This window comes from Lycorma delicatula, chromosome 1, assembly GCF_047948215.1.
Source record: "Lycorma delicatula isolate Av1 chromosome 1, ASM4794821v1, whole genome shotgun sequence".
Classification (NCBI taxonomy): domain Eukaryota; kingdom Metazoa; phylum Arthropoda; class Insecta; order Hemiptera; family Fulgoridae; genus Lycorma; species Lycorma delicatula.
This window is the reverse complement of record NC_134455.1, coordinates 335,748,673-335,775,117: the sequence shown is the minus strand read 5'-3', so window position 1 is coordinate 335,775,117 and position 26,445 is coordinate 335,748,673. Positions and strand designations below refer to the sequence as shown.

The following is a 26,445-nucleotide window of genomic DNA, read 5'->3' as shown; positions in this document are numbered from 1 at the left end:
TCTGAAAACTTGATAAATATTTTTTAAATCTCTTTAACTACATACCTTACACTACTTCTCTATATAATCGCCACATGAATTAAACATTTATCGTAGCGATACACCAGCTTCAATATACCCTTGTCGTATTCTTCTGCCGCCAGTCTATTTAGCCACTGATTAACAGCATTTTCAAGTTCATCGTCACCCGCGAATCGATTACCACTCAAAACTTCTTTCAATTTCCTAAACAAATGGTAATCAAAAGGAGCTAAGTTCGGACTATATGGCGAGTGAACGTAAATATCCTATCCAAATGTTCTCAGTAAATCACGTGTCGGACCCGCAACATGTGGACATGCATTATTGTACAGCAGGACGACGCTGTTGGTCAGCCGTCCACGTCGCAGATTTTGAATGGCGTATTCAAAATGGCCTATGGCCATTCAAAATCTGCGACGTGGACGGCTGACCAACGGCGTCGTATGGTCAAATATGACCATAAAATATTCAGTACCTTTAACGGTATGCTTTTTTATTTAAAGGTGTAATGTTTTTTCTACTTGATTTTACGGTAAACTCACCACATACATAATAAAAGGCATCCACATTGTTTACACAATTTCTAGGCATTTTGACACTGCACTGTTAGCAAACTTAAGACTGCAGTAAGACTGAACAAAATTAATTCATTTCTAAATCCAGTGCTTAACACAACAACACACAGCTGTGTTTTCAGCTACATGTTTTGACCTGCACAGACATGACTAATCTTGTCCATGAAGGCTCATTCTTCAATATTAGATATGATGTCGTAATGTGTGATTAAAAATGAGCTAACAAAATACAATATAGGAGCTTAAATTGCTAACTATACATTGAAAAAAAAATTTAATTAAAATTAAAAAATTTTTCAAAAATGGTGGGTGATAGAAAGATTGTGAGTTCATATTCGTTTTCATCATAAAAAAAAAACAGATTAAAATGATATATCGCATGTTAGGAAACAAAAATTATGTTTATCAGTGTAATTTTTAAATGTTAGAACTGGTAACATTTCGTTTGATGCCGTTTATTTTTTGGGTTCATCAATCTTTAAACTACACACATCAATTTTATACACACCAAAATATAAAATGCAAATAAAAAAAACTTGAAACTGTTATTCCAGCAGTACTCCTAAACATACTGGGAATGTATATAATAGCTGATTCTAAAAAAATATTCATGAAATATAAATAAAAACGATATAACCAATGGGTTACTTTCATAAAAAGCAGAATTATTATTAAAAAAAAATATTATTGATTTATCACACAGAGTTAATACTCATAAACAGAATGAAATGTGAAATAAACACGGTAAGCGATTGTAATCCTCAAAAACTGTATTCCATAAAATATTCATTACCTATACATTGCAAAAAGTAGGCGTAACTGAATCCAATTAACTTTCATCTCCATCAACATGGAACTTTTGTGAAGAATAACAAAACTGAATTGTCCAGATAAGTCGGGATACGCCTATTTCTAACCGATCACAATATATTATTTTTTATCTAACATTAATGAAAGCATTTGACCAATCACAGCAATGATTTTTTTTTGTGTTCAGTTAGAGTGCGCTAGATTCCGGCTAATCATACGAATGAAAGCTTCGGATAAATCGGAATACACAAACCCCAGACCGATCACAATACGTAATTATTTTAACCAATCGCAATACTGAACGGTGCTGATACCATATTTTAAAGTAATATTACCTTCATTTTTATCATTCATAAGATTGTGTACATATAATCACTCAGAAAACGATCAGTTTTGCCTTACCAATATACAGAATTACTTTTAATACCATTAAATACAATTTTCCGATAAGGCTGAATGAAGTGTTAAAATACTTATAATTAACGCTTATAATTAGAACGAATTATACATGTACTTTGGTTTTTTTTCAGTACGACTTTATTATTATAAAATCTGCTACCTCTACAGGTTGAGTTCCTTTTGTTATTTATAAATTAGATGTTATTTTATCTTCGATCTTAATTAAGTCTTTAGGCGGTTTGATTTTGTTTATGCTCACAACCTGTATACAGAAATGTACAAATTGTTTTTTGCATTTATGTAAGTTTTTGAAAGCTATTTTTGTTTTCTCGCTTGGTTTCGTGTATATCTTTATATATATGTCGGAGAATAAAGTACAGTGGAGTATCTTCCGACAAAACGATGAGAATATTCTTTAGAATATCTGTATTTTTAGTAGTTTTAAGAAATGTACTATTACTTGTAATATTTTGTAAAATAAGGTTTAAATTGTTTTATTGCGGTAGGCTTAGGCCTAGGTAGGCACATGGTTGTCAACGTAGTCGGGATCCCAGGACGATAGGGGTATCATAAAATTAATAAGGAAAAGGAAATATGCAGTAGGCATATTATTTGAGAATATTGAGAAAAGGCAGTCTTGCTTTGGAACCCAGATCGAACAGACGTCCTGGTGATCGCGAATTCGTTATTTCCCTGAGCCTCGGTCTATCGCAAGTTGTTTTAATATTATTTGAATTCTAAATTAAATTAATCTTATATTATAATTCGTGTACTACTGAGTTATTGATAAGTGATAATTATCATTTGTAATTATTTCATTGTACGAGTTATCTACTCATTTTTATTAATTGAACTTTATTATAATCTTATATATTCTCCACTTGTAATAATAAAAATGAGTGAAACACAAAACGTTGAATCCCTGACAAATCTCCTCGCCTCTCCGACATCAGAAGTGGGATCGTCTCCATCTGGTCCATCACCTGATCAGTGGAATACATTGTTTGAGTTTATGAAGTGTTGTATGCAAAAGCCATTATCGACAAAGAAAAGTGTTGCGTTACCACGATTTAATCCAGAGAGTGCGGGATCGGATTCTGTTGCTTGGTGCTTTGCAGCAGAACTGTGTCTATTAGAAAATCCTCTTCAAGGCAGTGAATTGATATCTGCGCTTAGTAAAGCTTTGGAAGGCTTAGCAGCTCAGTGGCTATCCCAAGTGGCAATTCCGGGTATACAGTGGCCTCAATTAAAAGAACTTTTGTGTCACGCTTCGGGGGACAAGAAACTGCGACAGCGGTTGTGCTGAAAATTCATCAGGAGGCACCAACCAAGGATGAAGTGTCGGCGCCTTTGGCATTCGACTTCGATCATCGCTAAAGGCCCGCTGGAGGTCTTTAACAGTTGACGAAATAGTTAATGCGGTTGTGCTTGCGCGATTGACCCATATTGATAATCGAGTGGAGCGCGTAGCATTAACTAGCGACATCAAAACGGAAGCCGAATTTTTGAGCGAAATGCGAGGCTTTTCCTACACCCGAAAAAGACCAATATCAGCTTCAGATAACTCATCTACATCCGATTTGAAGCGTTTTAAGCCAGCAGCTTCAGGGAAGTGCTATTTCTGTGGGGAAATAGGTCACAAAAAGTTTGAGTGTCCTAAACTTAAGAAGAAGCAAGCGGAGCAAAGCAGTAACCATCGTGGCTCCAAAGAATCATCCTCTTCATCGCGCAATGTGACGTGTTTCAAATGTGGGGTAGCTGGTCATATTGCGCCAAACTGTACGGCTCCAGGTAGCAGCCGTAGCGGTCCAGGGAACAACAAGGAGAATGGTAGCGTCGAACGCCGTGTGAATCTTTGCACAGTTGCAGCTCCTACTGGTATTCTAAACCATCTTGGTGAGTCGTTTCCATATTGTTTTGATTCAGGAGCGGAATGCTCATTAATAAAGGAATCGATAGCGATTAAGTTTTCTGGACGTAGAATTAATGAATTAATAATTTTGAAAGGCATCGGAAATGTTGTAGTAAATTGTAGCATGCAAATTTTATCTATTGTAATTATGGATTTGTTTACATTAGAGATCCTTTTTCACGTTGTCCCAGATGAATATTTGAGTTATAATATTTTAATTGGTCGAGAAATTTTGAGCTTGGGTTTTGAAGTAAATATTTCTCAAAATAATTTTAAAATCTGTAAATCTAAAGTAGTAAATGAATGTAGTAAATTCGAAATTATAAATTTTGATAATGTTGATACAGATGTTGATAAAAATGATAAAATAAGATTAGTTTCAATCTTAAAAGAGTATGAAAGTTCTTTTATTACGGGTTTTCCTCGTACTCGCGTCAACAGTGGTGAACTTGACATACGTTTAATAGATACAAACGTTACGGTACAGAGAAGACCATATAGACTTAGTGTAGAAGAGAGACAAATAGTTAGAGAAAGAATAAATGAGTTACTTGAAGCTAATGTTATTCGTCCTAGCAATTCACCGTTTGCTAGTCCTATCTTACTAGTCAAGAAAAAGGACGGATCGGATCGTTTATGTGTCGATTATCGTGAATTAAATAAAAATACAGTTGCAGACAAATTTCCTTTGCCACTTATTTTAGATCAAATACCGAGACTTAGAAAGGCTAAATTCTACATTAGTTTAGATATGGCCAGTGGTTTCCATCAAATTCCTATACATTCGGAATCTATAGAACGTACGGCATTTGTTACTCCTGATGGTCAATTTGAATTTTTAACAATGCCATTCGGCTTGAAAAATGCTCCTTCGGTTTTTCAAAGAGCAATTTTAAAGGCATTGGGTGAGCTCGCGTACACTTTCGTTGTAGTTTATCTAGACGATGTACTGATAATTGCAGATACGATAGAAGAAGCGTTTGAAAGACTTCGAGTGGTATTAAAAATTCTTATAGATGCGGGATTCTCATTTAATTTTTCAAAATGTTCTTTTCTCAAAACATCTGTTTCATACCTTGGGTATGAGATTCAAGAAGGACAAGTTCGTCCAAACCCTCGTAAAATAAACTCTTTAACAATGTTACCCGCTGCAAGGACCGTTACTCAGCTTAGACAGTTTATTGGCCTTCGAGTGGTATTAAAAATTCTTATAGATGCGGGATTCTCATTTAATTTTTCAAAATGTTCTTTTCTCAAAACATCTGTTTCATACCTTGGGTATGAGATTCAAGAAGGACAAGTTCGTCCAAACCCTCGTAAAATAAACTCTTTAACAATGTTACCCGCTGCAAGGACCGTTACTCAGCTTAGACAGTTTATTGGCCTTGCATCTTATTTCCGACGGTTTGTCCCTAAGTTTTCACAAATCATGAAACCATTATATGCTCTTACCTCAGGTAAAAAATATATTGAGTGGACTGAGACACATGAAAACGCCCGACAAAAAGTAATTCATACTTTGACCAACGAACCCGTCTTAATTATCTTTGACCCGGATTATCCTATAGAACTGCATACCGATGCTAGTTCCGATGGGTACGGAGCAATACTCATGCATAAAGTAGACGGTAAAAATAAAGTTATTGAATACTTTAGTAAAAGGACAAGCCCAGCCGAGTCCAGGTATCATTCTTACGAACTCGAAACTATGGCCGTTGTTAAATCTATTAAACATTTTCGGCATTACTTGCATGGACGACAATTTACTGTTGTAACTGATTGTAATTCATTGAAATCTTCTCAAAATAAGATTGATCTTAATGATAGAGTCCATAGGTGGTGGGCTTATTTACAGGCTTTTCAGTTCGATATAGTTTATAGAGAAGGCAAACGTATGTCGCACGCGGATTTCTTCTCTCGAAACCCTTTGTCCGATTTACCAAAACAGGTTAATAAAATTGAAGAGAAACGCGTTAACCTCGCGGAAATATCGGTTGATTGGCTTCTTGCTGAACAACAGCGTGACTCGGAAATTTCGGAAATAGTCACCAAATTGCAAAGCGATGAGCTATCGGAAGATCTCTTAAAATCTTATGAAATTAAAGCCGGTACGCTATAACGGAAAATACAGAGAAAAGGCGAAACCCTTTGTTTGCCGATTGTACCCAGAGCATTTCGGTGGTCCGTCATTAACCATGTACATGAATCTGTTATGCACTTAGGTTGGGATAAAACACTCGATAAGGTTTATGAGTATTACTGGTTTGAAGGTATGTCTAAATACGTACGTAAATTTGTTGACAATTGTATTACTTGTAAACTCTCTAAAGCTCAGTCAGGTAAAATTCAAGCTGAATTACATCCCATCCCTAAGACCCGCATACCTTGGCATACTGTGCATATAGATATTACAGGTAAATTGAGCGGTAAAAATAATACTAAAGAATACATTATTGTTATTATAGATGGTTTTACCAAATATGTTTATTTACATCACACCAGAAAAATTGACTGTAATAGTGTTATTAAAGCTTTAAAGGCTTCAATATTTATATTGGGAGTTCCCGCTCGTGTAATTGCCGATCAAGGTAGATGTTTTACTGGGAAAGATTTTAAAGACTTTTGTAAATCTTTAAATATTAATTTACATTTAATAGCTACAGGTACTAGTAGGGCAAATGGTCAAGTAGAGCGTGTAATGAGTACGTTAAAAAATATGTTCACTGCTGTTGAGTCTAATAATCGTCCATGGAAAGACGCCATTGGTGAAGTTCAGCTAGCTTTAAACTCAACCGCGAATCGTATTACCAAATCTAGTGCGTTAGAATTATTAATTGGTAAGAAGGCAAGACCTTACGGGTTGTTAGTTGATGACAACGAAAATGAAATTGATATCTCTAATGTAAGACAACGAGCGATTGAAAGTATAGAGGAAAATGCTAATTATGAGAAGATTAGATTTGATAAAAATAAAGCGAAGGTTAATAAGTTTAAAATAGGAGATCACGTTTTGATTAAGAACGAAGAACGTAATCAAACGAAACTCGATAGGAAATTTAGAGGTCCATTCGTAGTAACAGAATTACTTGATAACGACAGGTACACACTAAAATCTTTAAGTAGTAGTAGAAGTTATAAGTATAGTCATGATAAGTTGAGAGAAATGCCTGAGAATTATATTCCTAATGAGTTGGATGTTTCCTCGGACAATGAAAGTTGTGCCGAGGAGACTGTTGATGTTGGTCCTGAAACAGGGACTATGGTTTAAAAAGAGACCACCAATGACGCAATGCACTAATGGCTGGCAGCAGGTCGTGGACCTGGCATTTTTATTTTTCGCACATGCATCAGTGTGTAGTCGTAACTGCAAACTAAATTAGTGGCTAATGTTAGTTTGATCAGGGCGCGATGGGCACCTGATGATGTGTCGGGCAGGTAGTTGTGGCAACTACAGAATATGTATGATACTGTATGTGGCATACAGGGTAGCCTAGAGATAGTGCAGAGGTCTATTGGTGGAGGAAATAAAATCTTATTTGACAGTTAAATGATAAGGAATAATGATTGACGGCTTTTCGATCTCTTGAGTACTGTACGATGACTCTTTAGGATAATGAATAATTAATGGATTTCTGTTACTCGAGAGGACTTCTGAATCTATCTTTTGTACTTTAACTATTGTAAAATGGTTTATAATGACAGAGGTCAGTTGAAAACAAAAATTAAAATACCACTGTAACTCAATGTTTTAGATACACCCGAGGGCGTGTGATTGTCAGAATGGCCGTGTCGGAGAATAAAGTACAGTGGAGTATCTTCCGACAAAACGATGAGAATATTCTTTAGAATATCTGTATTTTTAGTAGTTTTAAGAAATGTACTATTACTTGTAATATTTTGTAAAATAAGGTTTAAATTGTTTTATTGCGGTAGGCTTAGGCCTAGGTAGGCACATGGTTGTCAACGTAGTCGGGATCCCAGGACGATAGGGGTATCATAAAATTAATAAGGAAAAGGAAATATGCAGTAGGCATATTATTTGAGACTATTGAGAAAAGGCAGTCTTGCTTTGGAACCCAGATCGAACAGACGTCCTGGTGATCACGAATTCGTTATTTCCCTGAGCCTCGGTCTATCGCAAGTTGTTTTAATATTATTTGAATTCTAAATTAAATTAATCTTATATTATAATTCGTGTACTACTGAGTTATTGATAAGTGATAATTATCATTTGTAATTATTTCATTGTACGAGTTACCTACTCATTTTTATTAATTGAACTTTATTATAATCTTATATACTCTCCACTTGTAATAATAAAAATGAGTGAAACACAAAACGTTGAATCCCTGACAAATCTCCTCGCCTCTCCGACATATATATATATATATATATATATATATATATTTCTTGTGTGCGTGTGTATGAAAGTGAACTCCTCCTAAACGGCTGGACTGATTTTGATGAAATTTTGTGTATGTTCAAGGGGATTCGAGAATGATTTAGATTCACAATTTGGTGCACTGGAAAATGTTTTTTTAAATTAATTTTTATTTATAAGTAGTTGTTGATTTTGGAATGTTTTACATTGGATCCGGCAGACTGCACTACCATCGCAGTATCGAGCATTCAATAATATTCTGTTTTAATTTTAGTTTGTCCCGACAGTTGGTGCTGCGATCAAATTGAGAAAAATATTTCGTAATTTTATGTTATTATTGTGTTACAAAAAATCGCGTGAAAACAGTTTTTTAATAAATAAGAGGCTAATAAATCAAATGGAAATGTAAACAAAGGAAAACCAATCAGATCAATGCAAGATGGCCGCTGTCAAACACAACGACCAATCACAAAGAGCCCGTATGGCCGTTGCCAATGTAAACAAAATCACTACTGATTAAGTAACAAGTAGGCAGCACTGCGATCGCGTTTAGAATTGTGCGTGTATAGAGAAATATTATATTACTATTTATTGGAATAACGTTTTAAAGTGTAAATAAAAAAATATACATTGTGCAAATTTGTAAGGTACAGTATTGAAGTGAAAATGTTTTTTTAAATTTATTTATGTGTTGCTGATCTTGGTATGGTTAAGGTTCACAATTGGGTCCGGTAGGCAGAGCTGCGATCGCGTTTTAGAAGTTTTTTTTTAATTTTTGGTTTATCAGTCAAACCCGGTAGTTGGTGCTGCGATCGGATTCTAGGAATTTTTTTTATTTTGTTGCTTTTTTGCATATCAGTTACTTGCATCGTAGCTTAGTGTTGTTTTTACGTTAAAATTCGTATTTAGAGAATAGTTGGAATTAAATCCGATAGGTAGTGCTGTTCTGACAATTGGATTTATTTACATTCTGAATTTTATAAAGTTAAAGGTGAAATTTTATAAGGTTCCGTAATGTTCAGTATTGATTGTAATGATTTTGCAGCCACAACACTTTTCGTTAAAAAAAAATTATTTTCCACCGAATACTGTGATTAGAGAGTGGTGTGAATTAAATCCGATAGGTAGTGCTGTTGTTTTGCCATTTGGATTTATTTACATTCTGACTTTTATAAAGTGAAAGGTTAAATTTAGTTAAATTGCTAATGTTCAGTTTTTTAAGGTTTTATGAAACTTTCAATTGTTGTCATTTAATCTGTATGTATACTCAGATCTAGAAATAGTGAAGCATTGCCGAGTCTGCTAGAATTGCGCGCTTATTGAGAATATTATATTATATTATATTATTATTTATTGAAATAACGTTATAAAGTTTAATTAAAAAATGTACATTCTGCAAATTTGTAAGGTGCAGTATTGAAGTGAGTATTTTACATGATTTTTCATGAATTGTAATGATGTATACACGTGCATTCAATAACAATCAACTTAACCTACAAATTTAAATTGTCAGTTCTCATTTGATTCTATGCAACTTATGAAGTATTGAACGGCTCTTTGAAAATAAAAATTTACAATTATCTAAAATTTGGTAAAATAGATGTTAAAATAAAGAACGAGAAAAATGATAAAAATTTCTACTAAAATTTTAACTACGTTGCTTTTTTACAGTGCTTCAATTTTTTTATTAATTGATTAATTAAGCTGTTACATGATTATGAAACATCAAAATTATTAAATAAAAAAAAAATATGTAGGAGGTACTTTTTTAGAATGATGTTAAGTGAAAATTAGAAGCAATGTGGATGAAAATTACACCAATTACACCGATTATTAATTTTACGACGTTTGAATTTTTAAATCAATTTTTATCGGACATCTCAATATTTAGTGAAAATAAATATTAACCATACTACACATAATTAATCAATAAACCCATTACAATAATACAACAATCACAAACTGATAATAACATACTAATAAGTCATTTTAATGAAATTTAGAACACATTCCTGCTAATTTTAACTTAATTAAGTTACTTATATTTATGTGTGTGCATTTATTACAGAATAATGCCGCGTCAGGACAACGTCTGTCGGGTCCGCTAGTCTATCTATAGATTGCTGCTATTCAAACTGAGCTGAGAGTACGTTTTAGTGATACAATATTAAATTTGCCATTTTTTGTCTCAATTCCATGTCGTTTTGTCGAAATCGGAGAATTTTTCCTGTACTAGTCATATGCAAAGTCAAATCTAACAATAGCGAAGCATTGCCGGGTCTGCTAGTTATAAAATATAACTCAGTGTGTTTTAAGTAAAAATTGGTTTGGATGTAAATTTTCTGCATGCTATTGGCATTTTTAGAAGCTATCGATCACAACGGTTCATGACACTTAAACTTTATTACTAAATAAAAAACACACTAAATGATTCTGCCTAGGTCAAAGACCTCCATTTTCCATTTTCAATATTTCCCCTTTCTTATTTTTCTGTGTTTCCCCTTTTCCCCGCACGTAAATTGGTCCAGTAGTTTTTAGTCTATAGCGGACACATATACGAACATTGCCTTTTATATACATAGAAGAAAAAGTCCTGTATATTTATTTGTTTGTTTCATAAATATCTTTACACCGGTGCCACCTAGCGGGTATAGTTTTTGCAAATATTTTTCTTTTCACGTAATTAATACATATTTTGAATATAAGCCAAATCAGTCCGTAAATACTATTTTTCTAAATATCTTAACTCCAGCGCCATATGTAATCTTGTATAAGATTACATATTTTAAATAAAAACTAAATTATAATTTTTTTTTTATGTGTTCTACTGGTTATCTCATGATAATTTCTAACAGAAAAGGAAAATCAATTTTTTGAGTTAAACTGTTTTTTTTTGTTTTTTTTTATTTTGTATACAAATTAGCGATATATTTTTTCTAAACGTATACAGAAAAAGTTTACTTAAACTTTTTTCTTCTGTAAAATTAACCCTGCAACAATCCTTCAAATGGCCCACTTCATACGTGAGAAGATTCAAATACAAAATTTAATGGAAATAGTCAGGACACAATATACAAAATAAAAATTGTGCATAATAATTATTGCATTTTAGGATAAAAATCCAATGAGCACTCCAATCGTTAGGCTTATAATCCAAAAAATAATAAGAAAACAGAGTTCTTGTATTCGCATAGATCAGTTCTCACCTGATGGCCACAAGGACACCCCAGTACCATAGGTCCTGTCAGTGATCTTAACATTGACCCGATCCAAACGCAAAGCATCAATACTGGGTGAAAAGGGATCAAGGATGAGGAAACTAGGTTCGATGATAAAAAAGAAAAATTTCTTCATAAAATTTCGCAGAAATTTTATGTTGTTTTTTGTTGTTTGTTGAGACAAACAACATTTTCCACCACAATTTCATTATCTACAGCCCTAATATGGAAGATAATATATTTTTATGTGATGTCTATGAGTCAATGGATAGATTTTCTGAATATAATATGTTCTCCTTGAAACGATACTTTTTGTAAAAAAATTTCCCATTAATACTAAAAATAGAACACTTCGAAGATGAATATCTACTCCTTTCAGCAGGCGCTCATATTTTGTACAACCCCTTGGGAGATCATGATATTTTTTCAGGTGGAGTAGGCAACATCGATTATTAAATTGATGATCTTGGTTTTTGTGTGGAACGGATTAACACAGCTGTAACACAGCCGACATCTTCTCGTAATTTTCCCAGCAGTCTTTACTTTTAGAGATATGCCTAAATTCACAATAAAATTGTGAATTCTAGTGTAAATGTCAGCGTAATTAGGATGGAAAAATTCTGCTGGTGACAATTTCTTTGCATATGACTAGTACAGGAAAAATTCTCCGATTTCGACAAAACGACATGGAATTGAGACAAAAAATGGCAAATTTAATATTGTATCACTAAAACGTACTCTCAGCTCAGTTTGAATAGCAGCAATCTATAGATAGACTAGCGGACCCGACAGACGTTGTCCTGACGCGGCATTATTCTGTAATAAATGCACACACATAAATATAAGTAACTTAATTAAGTTAAAATTAGCAGGAATGTGTTCTAAATTTCATTAAAATGACTTATTAGTATGTTATTATCAGTTTGTGATTGTTGTATTATTGTAATGGGTTTATTGATTAATTATGTGTAGTATGGTTAATATTTATTTTCACTAAATATTGAGATGTCCGATAAAAATTGAATTAAAAAATTCAAACGTCGTAAAATTAATAATCGGTGTAATTGGTGTAATTTTCATCCACATTGCTTCTAATTTTCACTTAACATCATTCTAAAAAAGTACCTCCTACATATTTTTTTTTTATTTAATAATTTTGATGTTTCATAATCATGTAACAGCTTAATTAATCAATTAATAAAAAAATTGAAGCACTGTAAAAAAGCAACGTAGTTAAAATTTTAGTAGAAATTTTTATCATTTTTCTCGTTCTTTATTTTAACATCTATTTTACCAAATTTTAGATAATTGTAAATTTTTATTTTCAAAGAGCCGTTCAATACTTCATAAGTTGCATAGAATCAAATGAGAACTGACAATTTAAATTTGTAGGTTAAGTTGATTGTTATTGAATGCACGTGTATACATCATTACAATTCATGAAAAATCATGTAAAATACTCACTTCAATACTGCACCTTACAAATTTGCAGAATGTACATTTTTTAATTAAACTTTATAACGTTATTTCAATAAATAATAATATAATATAATATAATATTCTCAATAAGCGCGCAATTCTAGCAGACTCGGCAATGCTTCACTATTTCTAGATCTGAGTATACATACAGATTAAATGACAACAATTGAAAGTTTCATAAAACCTTAAAAAACTGAACATTAGCAATTTAACAAAATTTAACCTTTCACTTTATAAAAGTCAGAATGTAAATAAATCCAAATGGCAAAACAACAGCACTACCTATCGGATTTAATTCACACCACTCTCTAATCACAGTATTCGGTGGAAAATAATTTTTTTTTTAACGAAAAGTGTTGTGGCTGCAAAATCATTACAATCAATACTGAACATTACGGAACCTTATAAAATTTCACCTTTAACTTTATAAAATTCAGAATGTAAATAAATCCAATTGTCAGAACAGCACTACCTATCGGATTTAATTCCAACTATTCTCTAAATACGAATTTTAACGTAAAAACAACACTAAGCTACGATGCAAGTAACTGATATGCAAAAAAGCAACAAAATAAAAAAAATTCCTAGAATCCGATCGCAGCACCAACTACCGGGTTTGACTGATAAACCAAAAATTAAAAAAAAACTTCTAAAACGCGATCGCAGCTCTGCCTACCGGACCCAATTGTGAACCTTAACCATACCAAGATCAGCAACACATAAATAAATTTAAAAAAACATTTTCACTTCAATACTGTACCTTACAAATTTGCACAATGTATATTTTTTTATTTACACTTTAAAACGTTATTCCAATAAATAGTAATATAATATTTCTCTATACACGCACAATTCTAAACGCGATCGCAGTGCTGCCTACTTGTTACTTAATCAGTAGTGATTTTGTTTACATTGGCAACGGCCATACGGGCTCTTTGTGATTGGTCGTTGTGTTTGACAGCGGCCATCTTGCATTGATCTGATTGGTTTTCCTTTGTTTACATTTCCATTTGATTTATTAGCCTCTTATTTATTAAAAAACTGTTTTCACGCGATTTTTTGTAACACAATAATAACATAAAATTACGAAATATTTTTCTCAATTTGATCGCAGCACCAACTGTCGGGACAAACTAAAATTAAAACAGAATATTATTGAATGCTCGATACTGCGATGGTAGTGCAGTCTGCCGGATCCAATGTAAAACATTCCAAAATCAACAACTACTTATAAATAAAAATTAATTTAAAAAAACATTTTCCAGTGCACCAAATTGTGAATCTAAATCATTCTCGAATCCCCTTGAACATACACAAAATTTCATCAAAATCAGTCCAGCCGTTTAGGAGGAGTTCACTTTCATACACACGCACACAAGAAACATATATATATATATATATATATATATATATATATATATGTCGGAGAGGCGAGGAGATTTGTCAGGGATTCAACGTTTTGTGTTTCACTCATTTTTATTATTACAAGTGGAGAATATATAAGATTATAATAAAGTTCAATTAATAAAAATGAGTAGGTAACTCGTACAATGAAATAATTACAAATGATAATTATCACTTATCAATAACTCAGTAGTACACGAATTATAATATAAGATTAATTTAATTTAGAATTCAAATAATATTAAAACAACTTGCGATAGACCGAGGCTCAGGGAAATAACGAATTCGCGATCACCAGGACGTCTGTTCGATCTGGGTTCCAAAGCAAGACTGCCTTTTCTCAATATTCTCAAATAATATGCCTACTGCATATTTCCTTTTCCTTATTAATTTTATGATACCCCTATCGTCCTGGGATCCCGACTACGTTGACAACCATGTGCCTACCTAGGCCTAAGCCTACCGCAATAAAACAATTTAAACCTTATTTTACAAAATATTACAAGTAATAGTACATTTCTTAAAACTACTAAAAATACAGATATTCTAAAGAATATTCTCATCGTTTTGTCGGAAGATACTCCACTGTACTTTATTCTCCGACATATATATAAAGATATACACGAAACCAAGCGAGAAAACAAAAATAGCTTTCAAAAACTTACATAAATGCAAAAAACAATTTGTACATTTCTGTATAAAGGTTGTGAGCATAAACAAAATCAAACCGCCTAAAGACTTAATTAAGATCGAAGATAAAATAACATCTAATTTATAAATAACAAAAGGAACTCAACCTGTAGAGGTAGCAGATTTTATAATAATAAAGTCGTACTGAAAAAAAAAACCAAAGTACATGTATAATTCGTTCTAATTATAAGCGTTAATTATAAGTATTTTAACACTTCATTCAGCCTTATCGGAAAATTGTATTTAATGGTATTAAAAGTAATTCTGTATATTGGTAAGGCAAAACTGATCGTTTATCTGAGTGATTATATGTACACAATCTTATGAATGATAAAAATGAAGGTAATATTACTTTAAAATATGGTATCAGCACGGTTCAGTATTGCGATTGGTTAAAATAATTACGTATTGTGATCGGTCTGGGGTTTGTGTATTCCGATTTAAACGAAGCTTTCATTCTTATGATTAGCCGGAATCTAGCGCACTCTAACTGAACACAAAAAAATCCTTGCTGTGATTGGTCAAATGCTTTCATTAATGTTAGATAAAAAATAAGATATTGTGATCGGTTAGAAATAGGCGTATCCCGACTTATCTGGAAAATTCAGTTTTGTTATTCTTCACAAAAGTTCCATTTTGATGGAGATGAAAGTTAATTGGATTCAGTTACGCCTACTTTTTGCAATGTATAGGTAATGAATATTTTATGGAATACAGTTTTGAGGATTACAATCGCTTACCGTGTTTATTTCACATTTCATTCTCTTCATGAGTATTAACTCGGTGTGATAAATCAATAATATTTTTTTTTTATAATAATTCTGCTTTTTATGAAAGTAACCCATTGGTTATATCGTTTTTATTTATATTTCATGAATATTTTTTTAGAATCAGCTATTATATACATTCCCAGTATGTTTAGGAGTACTGCTGGAATAACAGTTTCAAGTTTTTTTTATTTGCATTTTATATTTTGGTGTGTATAAAATTAATGTGTGTAGTTTAAAGATTTATGAACCCAAAAAATAAACGGCATCAAACGAAATTTTACCAGTTCTAACATTTAAAAATTACACTGATAAATATAATTTTTGTTTCCTAACATGCGATATATCATTTTAATCTGTTTTTTTTATGATGAAAACGAATATGAACTCACAATCTTTCTATTACCCACCATTTTTGAAATTTTTTTTAATTTTAATTAAATTTTTTTTTCAATGTATAGGTAGCATTTTAAGCTCCTATATTGTATTTTGTTAGCTCATTTTTTATTGTTTAACTTTGTTAACATAATTTGTAACCTACAAATAAAAAATACTAGAAACAGAATTAAATCATATCATAATCACACATTACGACATCATATCTAATATTGAAGAATGAGCCTTCATGGACAAGATTAATCATGTCTGTGCAGGTCAAAACATGTAGCTGAAAACACAGCTGTGTGTTGTTGTATTAAGCACTGGATTTAGAAATGAATTAATTTTGTTCAGTCTTACTGCAGTCTTAAGTTTGCTAACAGTGCAGTGTCAAAATGCCTAGAAATTGTGTAAACGATGTGGATGCCTTTTATTATGTATGTGGTGAGTTTACCGTAAAATCAAGAAGAAAAAACATTACACCTTTAAATAAAAAAGCATATCGTTTGTACTTACAGTGTAGAATTGGTGATCAGGATAAGACGTGGGCTCCTCATTTAGTATGCACTAATTGTTCTGTATATTTAAGATAATAGCTGAAAGGTACACGGAAGGCTTTGCCATTTGATGTTCCTATGATTTGGCGTGAATCAAAGGATCACGTAACCGATTGTTACTTTTGTTTAACAAGTGTGTCTGGAATTTCTAGAAAATCTAAACATACTGTAAAATATCCTTCATTGCAATCTGATCAGGCCTGTACCTCACAGTGAAATTATTCCAGTTCCTTAGCCACCTGTCAATGTATGTTTCGAAAGCAGCTATGAAGAATCAGGCAATACTGAAGAAGACACAACGATTTTGATTTTGAATTATCTACCAAAAAGCCACATCTTGTATCACAAGATGGATTAAATGACTTGGTTAGGGATTTAAATTTATCAAAAAATCAAGCTGAACTGTTAGGATCAAGACTGCAATGTTGGAATTTATTCTAAAAAAATAGAAAAATTTCGGGCTTTCGAAGCCGACAAAAAGAACTTTCTCAGTTCTTTATTGATGAAAATAATTTGGTTTATTGCACAAATATTGATGAGCTTATGTTGCACTTATGCCAAGTTCATAAAACTCAGGACTGGCTTCTTTTTATAGATTTGTCCAAGTATAGTTTAAAGTGGTTCTACTACACAACGGTAACAAATATACTTCGATACCAATCGTTTATGGTATTAATTTGAAAGAGACATATGATGTGATAAAAGACGTTCTTGAAAAAAAAATTGTAAAAAACATAGCTGGGACTTATGTGGTGATTTGAAAATTGTAGCTATTTTGTTATGCATGCAGTTTTCTGAATTCATAACAAAAAATACACGTTATACATGTGAAAACACAAGTTGTACATGTGTTTTCTTTGCGAATGGAACAGCCGAGCTACTGATAAACATTATGTTACCAAATAGTGGAAGAAACGAGACAAAACTACAATTGGGAAAAATATTATTCATGAGCCATTAGTTGAATCCAAAAAAAAGTTTACCCGCTCTCCATATCAAGCTAGGACTACTGAAAAATTTTGTAAAAGCAACGAAGAAGGACAGTCCCGGATTTTTGTACATCAATCAGAAATTTCCGAATGCAGTAAAGGAAAAATTAAAAAAGGAATATTTGTTGGTCCACAAATAAGAGAGTTGGTCAAAGATGATGTATTTAACTGAATGTTAAATAATGCAGAAACGGTAGCTTGGGCTACATTTAAAGACGGTTGCAAAGGTTTTCTCGACAAGCAAAAATCCGACAATTACCGCGATATTGTTAATCACCTTCTTATTTCAAACAGAGCTATGGAATGTAATAAGTCTTTGAAAATACATTTCCTTCACTCTCATCTGGATTTTTCCCGGACAACCTCGGAGACGTAAGTGACAAACACGGTGAATGTTTCCACCAAGACATTCGGTGATGGAAAGCCGCTATAAAGGGAAATGGAATACTAACATGCTAGCCGATTACTGTTGGACATTAATTCGGGATTTTCCTGAGGCTATTTATAAAAGAAAAGCATCAGCAAAATCATTCTAATACAAGTATGACCATGCAAAATTACGAATTTTACAAATTTGAACTATATTTTCCCTTAATTTTTTTTGAAGCGTAATTTATTTAAAACTAAGGGTGATAGAAAAATTTTATTTAAAGATCTGTAATGTACGCAAAAAAGCAATTCAAGAAATGGTATCACACTTAGAAAAACATCAAAAAAACATTTTTTGTCTATCAGTGTTATTCTTTATTATTATATTAAAAATGGAAATATGAATATATTTGCGCAAAACTGAGGTATAGCTGAACCAATGTGTTTTCATGCTTGTGTTGAATGTATGTGCGCGCGCGCGCGCGTGTATATATATCTCAAAGTGCGCGTGCGCGCGTTTGTGAAGGATTTATTAATTTTAACCAAAAAAAGCTGATATCAGTATAAAAAATACATAAATTATACATAAATAAAATTCGAATTTTTCTAACTTTCCTTTGTTTTATACCATATTGTTCAGAATTAAATTCTCTACAAGTTTTTTTTTATAAGTTTTATGTATTTATTACCCCTAACAGAGTTATTGTACGTCAAACTTAAAAAACAGGGTTTTTTACCCCAATTTATTAATCACTTATTTTGATCTGTTCATAAGAAAGTATTATATTACTGCAACGAAATTAATACATTTCTTTTTTATAACAAATTTATTATAGTTTATAAAATAACTGGCGCATTTGGCGTAATACCTCAAAAATTAATGAATTAATTTTTCATTTTTGTTAGTGAAACGGTCGGAACCAAAAGAATCTTTTATTATCAACCATCTTCATCATTTCGTCGTTTCATCGTCTTCTTCGTCATCGTCATTGTCATCAACATTTTTATAGTTACTATTATGGAAAGAACATTATATCACTTAAAATTTTAAGACTTTAAGAATCAAGACTCCATTTTTAACTGAATATTTAAAAAAAGAAAATAGTACAAAAAATAATAATATTAAAAAAAGTGTTAGGTAAAAATAAAAAATGAATATTTAGGTATGATACCTGAATTTTTAGGGTAATAAACAATTTAAATTGATTTATTTGTATTTATGTTAAGATAGTAGTTAATTTTCCATTATCATTAAATCTGATGATTTTCAAAAAGAATATTTACTTAGACAATTTTAATTAATATAAAGGTGCCGGCTACTGAACTGACAACTAGTGTTAATACTTAACCTTGACCAAATATTAGGAGAATATAGTTAACTAACTATTTAGACAAAAAGAGACAGTTTTTGTTGAAACACCATTTCTATTTTATTAGAGAACTGAGAAACTATTGAATTTATAAATTCATATTTTGTTAATAAAGAACTAGTTCACGCTGATACATTATATGGATATGGGCAGAGATTAGCTTTAAGAGTTTTATTAAGAAGTCTCTACGAAGTACTATTCTGTAATAAAAACGAAAAATCGTGTTACTTACAAGAAAGTTAATAAGTTAACCGATGATCTCCATTTTAAAATAAGTAATAGGGGTGCACAATTTATTTAATAAGAGCAACATCACTCCTAACGGTCAAAATAATTTTGGTTCACGATCCCAGAATTTAAATAAATCACGAAATTTTAATCGAATTAAATTCCTTTTTAACCGACAGCAAGAAAACTTATTAATAAATACCAGATTTCTTTATTTTACATTTCTTTATAATTTATCCAAATTTCTTTATATTCAGTTCCTAATCTACGGTTAACCTCAGGAAAGTAAGATTCACCGTTCTATCAATAATAGCAACGGTAAACCTAGACGTTAATCACCCCAAACCCTAATCCTACGAGTACTCGAATGAGAGGGTAGGAGAATATACAAGTATGGAACTTAGATGGTGATAACACAGGGAACATATTTTCTGGAGCGTGTCAAATGGCCGATTCAAATACAAACGATTCAGGTACTCGTAATGATTTCAGCACACTGACGAAAACCTTGAACGGGATTTTCTGAACGATCTGAGGGAAAATTTTTGTTTTACTGTAAACGAGCCTGCAAACCGATTTCGATCATGAATTTACAAGTAGATAGAAAGTAAAACAAAAAATAAACCAAGTATATATATTTTTGACTCGACCACCAATTTTAAAATTTTAATAGATATCGATAGTTCTATAAGAAAACGAATTTTTTGAAAGGCTTTGGAAAACAAATTTCAGAATATAATTAGACAAAACGGAGTTTCTTAAAAAGGAAATAGAATATCTAGGTCACTTAGGACGGTGTTAAACCAAACCCGGAAAAAGTAAGGGTAATTAAATGCTACTCTATTCGAAAGGAAATAAAATAATTTTTCAGATATTCGGACTAATGTGAAAAATTTCGCTAATGTTATTAAACGTACAATGAAAAAAAAGATCCCAAAATTGTTATAAATGATTCAGAATACGTGAATTGTTTTAAAACCTGAAAAAACTATTCTATCAAATGAATCCCTATTGAAATACCAAGAATCAAAAAGAGATTTGGTTTAATTACTGATGCAAGTAATTTTCGCAATCTTGACCGTATTTAGAAAAAAGAATGGAGCGAACCATTCGATCGAACATTTAATAACAATACGACAAATTATTTAACAATAGAAAAGTAAATACCTGCAGTTGTTTGGGTAGTTAGGAAGTTTAAAATATTTATCAATCAAGTCATAACAATGGTTGTTGTGAATTGAGAAACCAGAATCAAAACTCTTAGCTTGGAGACTAAAATTAGAAGAGTAAAACCATGAAATACGAAAAGGAAAAATGAATCAGAACACCGATGCACTTACAAGAATACAGTTAAACCTCAACGATAACAATAAAAAAAAAAATATTCGATACCGAAATACAGTACCTGGATAATACGATATCTGGACGTACAATTGAAGAAGAGGTAAACGAGTCAGTGAACTTGTACTTTCCTGAGTTAGAAGACCGGTCCATAGTAGCCTATGTAGACGACATGGAAAACCACAGCGGTGACGTTGGAGCGATAAAGAAGACAATGATCTAAGAACGGTATGCGGTAGCGAAAATACCAATTTTTAGATGAGCGATTAATTTCGGGAAATGTCAAGTAATATCATTCCTAATGAAATATAACTCGAAAAATTCAAATTCAAAAGTTATCTAATAGAAGCAAAAGAGAAGGTAGAAATTATCCGGAAAAAATTCAATAGCGATATAACACCAAAAACGTATCGTTTTTACTTTAAGAAAGACTTTTAAGAGAGGTTTGTGACAATCGTACCTTAAAAGTACGCTTCAGCGGTTAGTTAGGTGCACAAAGAATTCATTAGTTGTAGCTGGGGAAGACGACGAGGTAGAAGAAATTATTAAATAATTTATCAAATAGAGAAAAATAATCGTGGAAATTAAAAAAACACATGAACATATTAAAAGAAGGTGCTGTTCGAAATTAAGAGTCTATCTAAAAATTCATCAGAGGGTACATGTTCGAAGCATAATATGAGAGGTTATCATTAGACTTAGAAGTGGATTTAACACCAAAAGTCTCAAGTTAAAGCCATTACAAATTTATACGTTGTGTGACTTTCGATAACAAAAAAATCCTAATTATAATTGCTATCTTCACAACGTGCGAAATGGCGATCGTACAAGAAGCGGAAACAATCGATAAAATTTTGAATTATTTTTCTCATTACAAGATTCGGACGTCCTGACCCCGTAGGGGAAGACACCCTCCATGTGGCAGTTTCTTCGGTCGTCACGCCACCTTCTCCGTACCTAGCCTTTATGGGCTTTATCGGAGGTCATCTTCATAACCTCGGCAAAAGGCATCTCTCAGCCTTGTTCTTGCCTCGGTCAGGATCCTACCGATTCGAATATCACATGTGGTATTCCCATCGGTGTACTGCTAGGAAATGAACTCTTTAAAACAAAATACATCTATGTCGAGTCTTCAACAAGGCTGAGTGACATGAAGGAACTGAAATTAAATCCCAACTACCTACCTGATAGGTTAGAAGTTGAGTTCAATACGCAACCGTAACATAACACAAAACGAAAAATAAAAATAAAACTCAATAAACAAAACACTACAAAAACATCAGACCTTATTATAACACAAGAACAAGAAAACCAAAACACAGGAAAAACCAGGCGGAACCCTAAATTCCCTCGGCAATTTGTTCTCTTGAACAGAGAGAATCATCTTGATTTCATCTTCACCAGATGAAATTTTCAACGATTACCCATTCGGCTAGGTTTTTCCAATTCTCATGGAGATCTAATGTCAACCCGAAAAATAATCTCCGCGCGTAGAAGTTTGTATTGTCATCTAGTTGTCCACAATCTGGGCACACACCTGAATCCACCGGACCAATTCGCTGGAGCCTGGCTTGGAAGGCGCCATGACCTGAAAGAAATTGCGTCACATACTTGTTAGGATGAACCCAAGAGGCGCCCCGCAAACCAGCAACGTCTGGAGAGAGACATCCCAAACCCCGTAGAGGAACTCACCTTGTGACGATTCCGATCGCCACACACACACGGCGATTCCGATCGCCGTTCCTAGCCCTGTTGGGCTTTAACGGAAGTCGTCTTTTGACCCTCTAACTGCTTCAGTCATCAGCCAGGCGTCGGTTGAGATGTCAAATTTATCTGCGAAAAATTAACATATTAAGAGTTGTTTATCGGTACTAGATTTTTTAGCATGAATTATAAGTAAAAGTACTGAATATCTTAAGAAACAATTATATCGTAATAAATTAACAGATATAGTGTGCATTATTTTAAATTTATCAGTCATATTTGAGCTGTAATTAAAGAAAAATTAGAAATTAGCCACAACTTAAGAAATATAAGAAGTATTACTGATGCTCTAGGATCGGCTATAAAGTTTGTTACTGGAAATCTAGATTCGTTTTACAATTAAAGATACACAAAATATTTGAGACCGTGCAAAAAAAACAATCAAGGAAATAGCGTAAGTCAAATGAACTCTCACAACTTATTGTACGTAGAATAACACTTGTTATATAAAGAAACTATTGTAGAATATCATTAACAGTGAATGCAGATGAAGATATTTTTTGCCCAATTAAAACGTAAGGTCTCACAAATAAATAAAATATTAAATGATTTTGTAGAACTAGAAAAACTTTTTAAACCTATTAAACCTATTAAACCTATTAAACCTATTACAGATAGGCCTATTAAACCTATTACAGATTCGGTATAATATTTTGTTTAAGTTTATTAAGACAGAAAACTATTTTACATTTTGTAAGCTCTGAATACTTCATCCTAGTATATAATTTCCACTAAAGAATTACGCATCGAAATTGAATCTAGTTACCGCGGTAATCAATTGTTAGAACTGAAAATTGAAAATATTTTGAATTTTGAAACCTTAATAAAAGGGAGTAAGTAGCAAAATTAGTATTAAGGAAATAGCGTGCTTTCTAAGATTATGTATGGATCGTTATAGAGACAAATATTAATTTTTACAAATTGTGCCCGGTACCGACAAAATTTGATTCACGCTACATAATAATCATTTCTGAAGTTAAATATTTATTAAAATCAGATTTTAAAATTAGGCAGTTAAGTATCGAATATTTAGATGATACTCGTAATAAAATACATTAAAATTTCTTTTCCCCTTTTCAAGGTAAGGTAAGGCCTACCTTGGTAAGGTAGGGTTCAAGGTAAGGTGTCTTTTAATCTTACCTTTACTTTATTTTCCAAATTCTGTAATCTTCGAACCTCGAAAACACTATTTGAGAATCAGGTACTCTAATACATTGTTTTCATTTAAAATAATACAGATGGCTCCATATTTGATTCTGCAATTGTCGCTCCGTAACGGCTGAGAGAGAAAAATAGCCAAGAATAAAAATATCTTAAAATAATATTTTCTACTTAAAATGAAATAAAAACATGGGAGTTTCTATTTAAAATAATGAATTTGACCGCAATATTGGAAAAAGGGAGATTTCAAAAATTATAACACTGCATTTTTAATGTAGGGGAAAATCTAGGGAAGGTTCTCCATTTAAAGTTTCTCATAAAAGTTATAGTTTATGAAATCCCAATGGTGGCCATCTTGAATTAATCATATTAGTACTTTGTAATATTAGATTACTAGTCCAGATAATTTTTATTACTTATTAATCTTATTGTTCCATACACCATTTATTTTAACTCGCTTCTCCATTACTTATGCCTTGTTGCCGCATACATGACGAGCTTCAGATCGGCGAATGCAACACTAGCCATTCAGATGTCAACGGGAGTACAGTATACATAAGCGCCTGCACAGGCGCCACTTCTACTAAACCAGCTGACGGCGCAACACATCCCACCACAGCGGCACGGCCCCCATCACGCTCCGGCCGCCTATATAAGATGGTGTCAATACTTCGGCGAGGAACCTTTCTTCAGGTTCTACGATTAGTAGGAAGGTACAAATTCTTCCGCGATCCTTGCGTTCCGTTTCGTTCCAAGACGACCATCGCCTGGAGAAGAAGCAGAAAAAAAGAAGTTCCCTGGCCGAATGTGGGACCTCCCGGCGGATGCAACATCCCCGCCGGAGTAGCATGCCTGGCCGGCCCGTGGGGGAGCCGCTGGGCGCGAACGCAACCTTCTCGTCCAAGCTTGACGGGATTCAAGCGCCCTGGCTGGCGGGCCGATCAGGGCCTTCTCAGAGCTACCTCGCAAAACATAAAACGGCCCTTTTCAGGACCATCCCTCCAAAAGCCGCAAACTGCCTTTTTCAGGGCTACCATAAGGTGCTCATGTCGTCGAAGCCATTCGGCGTCAGCCTAAATATTCCTCTATAAACCAATTATATTGTATTTTACAACATAGATAATTTCAATCAATTATCATATTATATTGCACATTGTATCGGTAAAGTATTATCATTATTTATTCGGTAATGAATTAACATCTATAGAAATTTAGTACTACAAAAAATTGACTAAAAATTATTCTTAAATTTAAAACCTGAAAATCCAGTTGTACCCAAACAGAATATGGAGAGAAACAAGAATACATAATTTATTTAATTGCTAATTTATGAATAGACTAAATTAACTTGCCGCTTCTCTAGATTAAAACTTGAAATCAACGGAATTTTTTTTGTATCGTTTAGGAACAAGGATAAGGGATAAAATTAAGAAAGAAATCTATTGGTAATTATATGAATGTAATGATTAGATTTTTTTTTAAAGTATAACAATTTTCAAGTTTACAACAAAAAAAATTATTTTCTAAAATTATAAAAAAGTCTTCATTTTATGACGGAGGTTATAAAAATTTTATGATTTACCAATCTTTTCTGTAAGATTATAGAAACTTTTTGATAAGGCCTATTGGCTCCCCAAATTTAATAAAACATGTCTTCACATCTTTTAAAAAATAAAAAATAATTTTTTTTTAAATAACTAAAACAGGTCATAATAAAAGTCGCTTCTGCAAAATGTAAAGTTTTAAACAATCCTTTTTGACACATACCTTTTTTTTTGTATTTATCTCTTTTTTTCTATCCTTTTTATATGTCATGCCAAAACAGTGGTAAGTAGGTTTGTAATTCATATAGCTTCAGAAAACTATCACCTTCAAGTCCCCATTACAGAAAAATCAGAATTTTAGTCTTATTTACTTCGTTCAATCACGTAATGTTTGTAAGTAAAAATTATTTTCGATCGAAAAAAATCATGTAACATATAAAGACTGAAAGATTCAGCTTTTCGTGAGGCCTTTTTTAAACTTAGAGATTTCCATATTCTTTGTCCGTTTTTCTTCATTTATGACAAAGATGCACGAGTTACAGACATATAAAGGTCTTTCACTTCATAAAAATAAAAACACAAACGTCCGTCCAGTACTTTTTCAATTCGACTTATGAAACATACCCAGAATATTTCACGTGTTTATTACGTTAATCAGAATCCTCAGAAATATATCTGTATTAAAAATAATTTTTTATCGACTTACTTCAAAAAATGCGTCTAAATTCAGGTAACCTTCCAAGACATTAATAGGGTGCATTCATTATAAAATAAAATGAAACTACTTCGATCCAAAAATCTACCTCAACGTTCTCATGCATTTTATTTTAGATCAGCGATACCTTTTTAGTTGTAAGTGACGGATTTTAACCCAATACTGTTTTTACTTTTTTGTCGTTTGTGTTCTTCTTTATTACAGAGGTATTTAACTATGAAATACCAGTAACGACACAAAAGGAATTTTATAATGACTTTGGAAAAGGAATGAATTGTGATTGCCTTGCTGACTGCACATCCCAACAATATCTCACTGAAGTTACCACCTCACAGAATGTGTAAGTATACGTAGTATTACATGCATAAATCAC

At 32.5% G+C, this 26,445-nt stretch overlaps 1 protein-coding gene across 1 annotated transcript in view; it reads left to right on the top strand.

Moving 5' to 3' along the window:
- The window catches only part of LOC142317891 (pickpocket protein 19-like), a 90,021-nt gene that overhangs the window by 50,135 nt on the left and 13,441 nt on the right, over positions 1-26,445 (top strand). Inside the window, exon 9 of the mRNA XM_075354431.1 lies at positions 26,277-26,412. Within this exon, the coding sequence (XP_075210546.1) occupies positions 26,277-26,412 (136 nt within the window). The remainder of the gene's footprint in view (positions 1-26,276; positions 26,413-26,445) is intronic.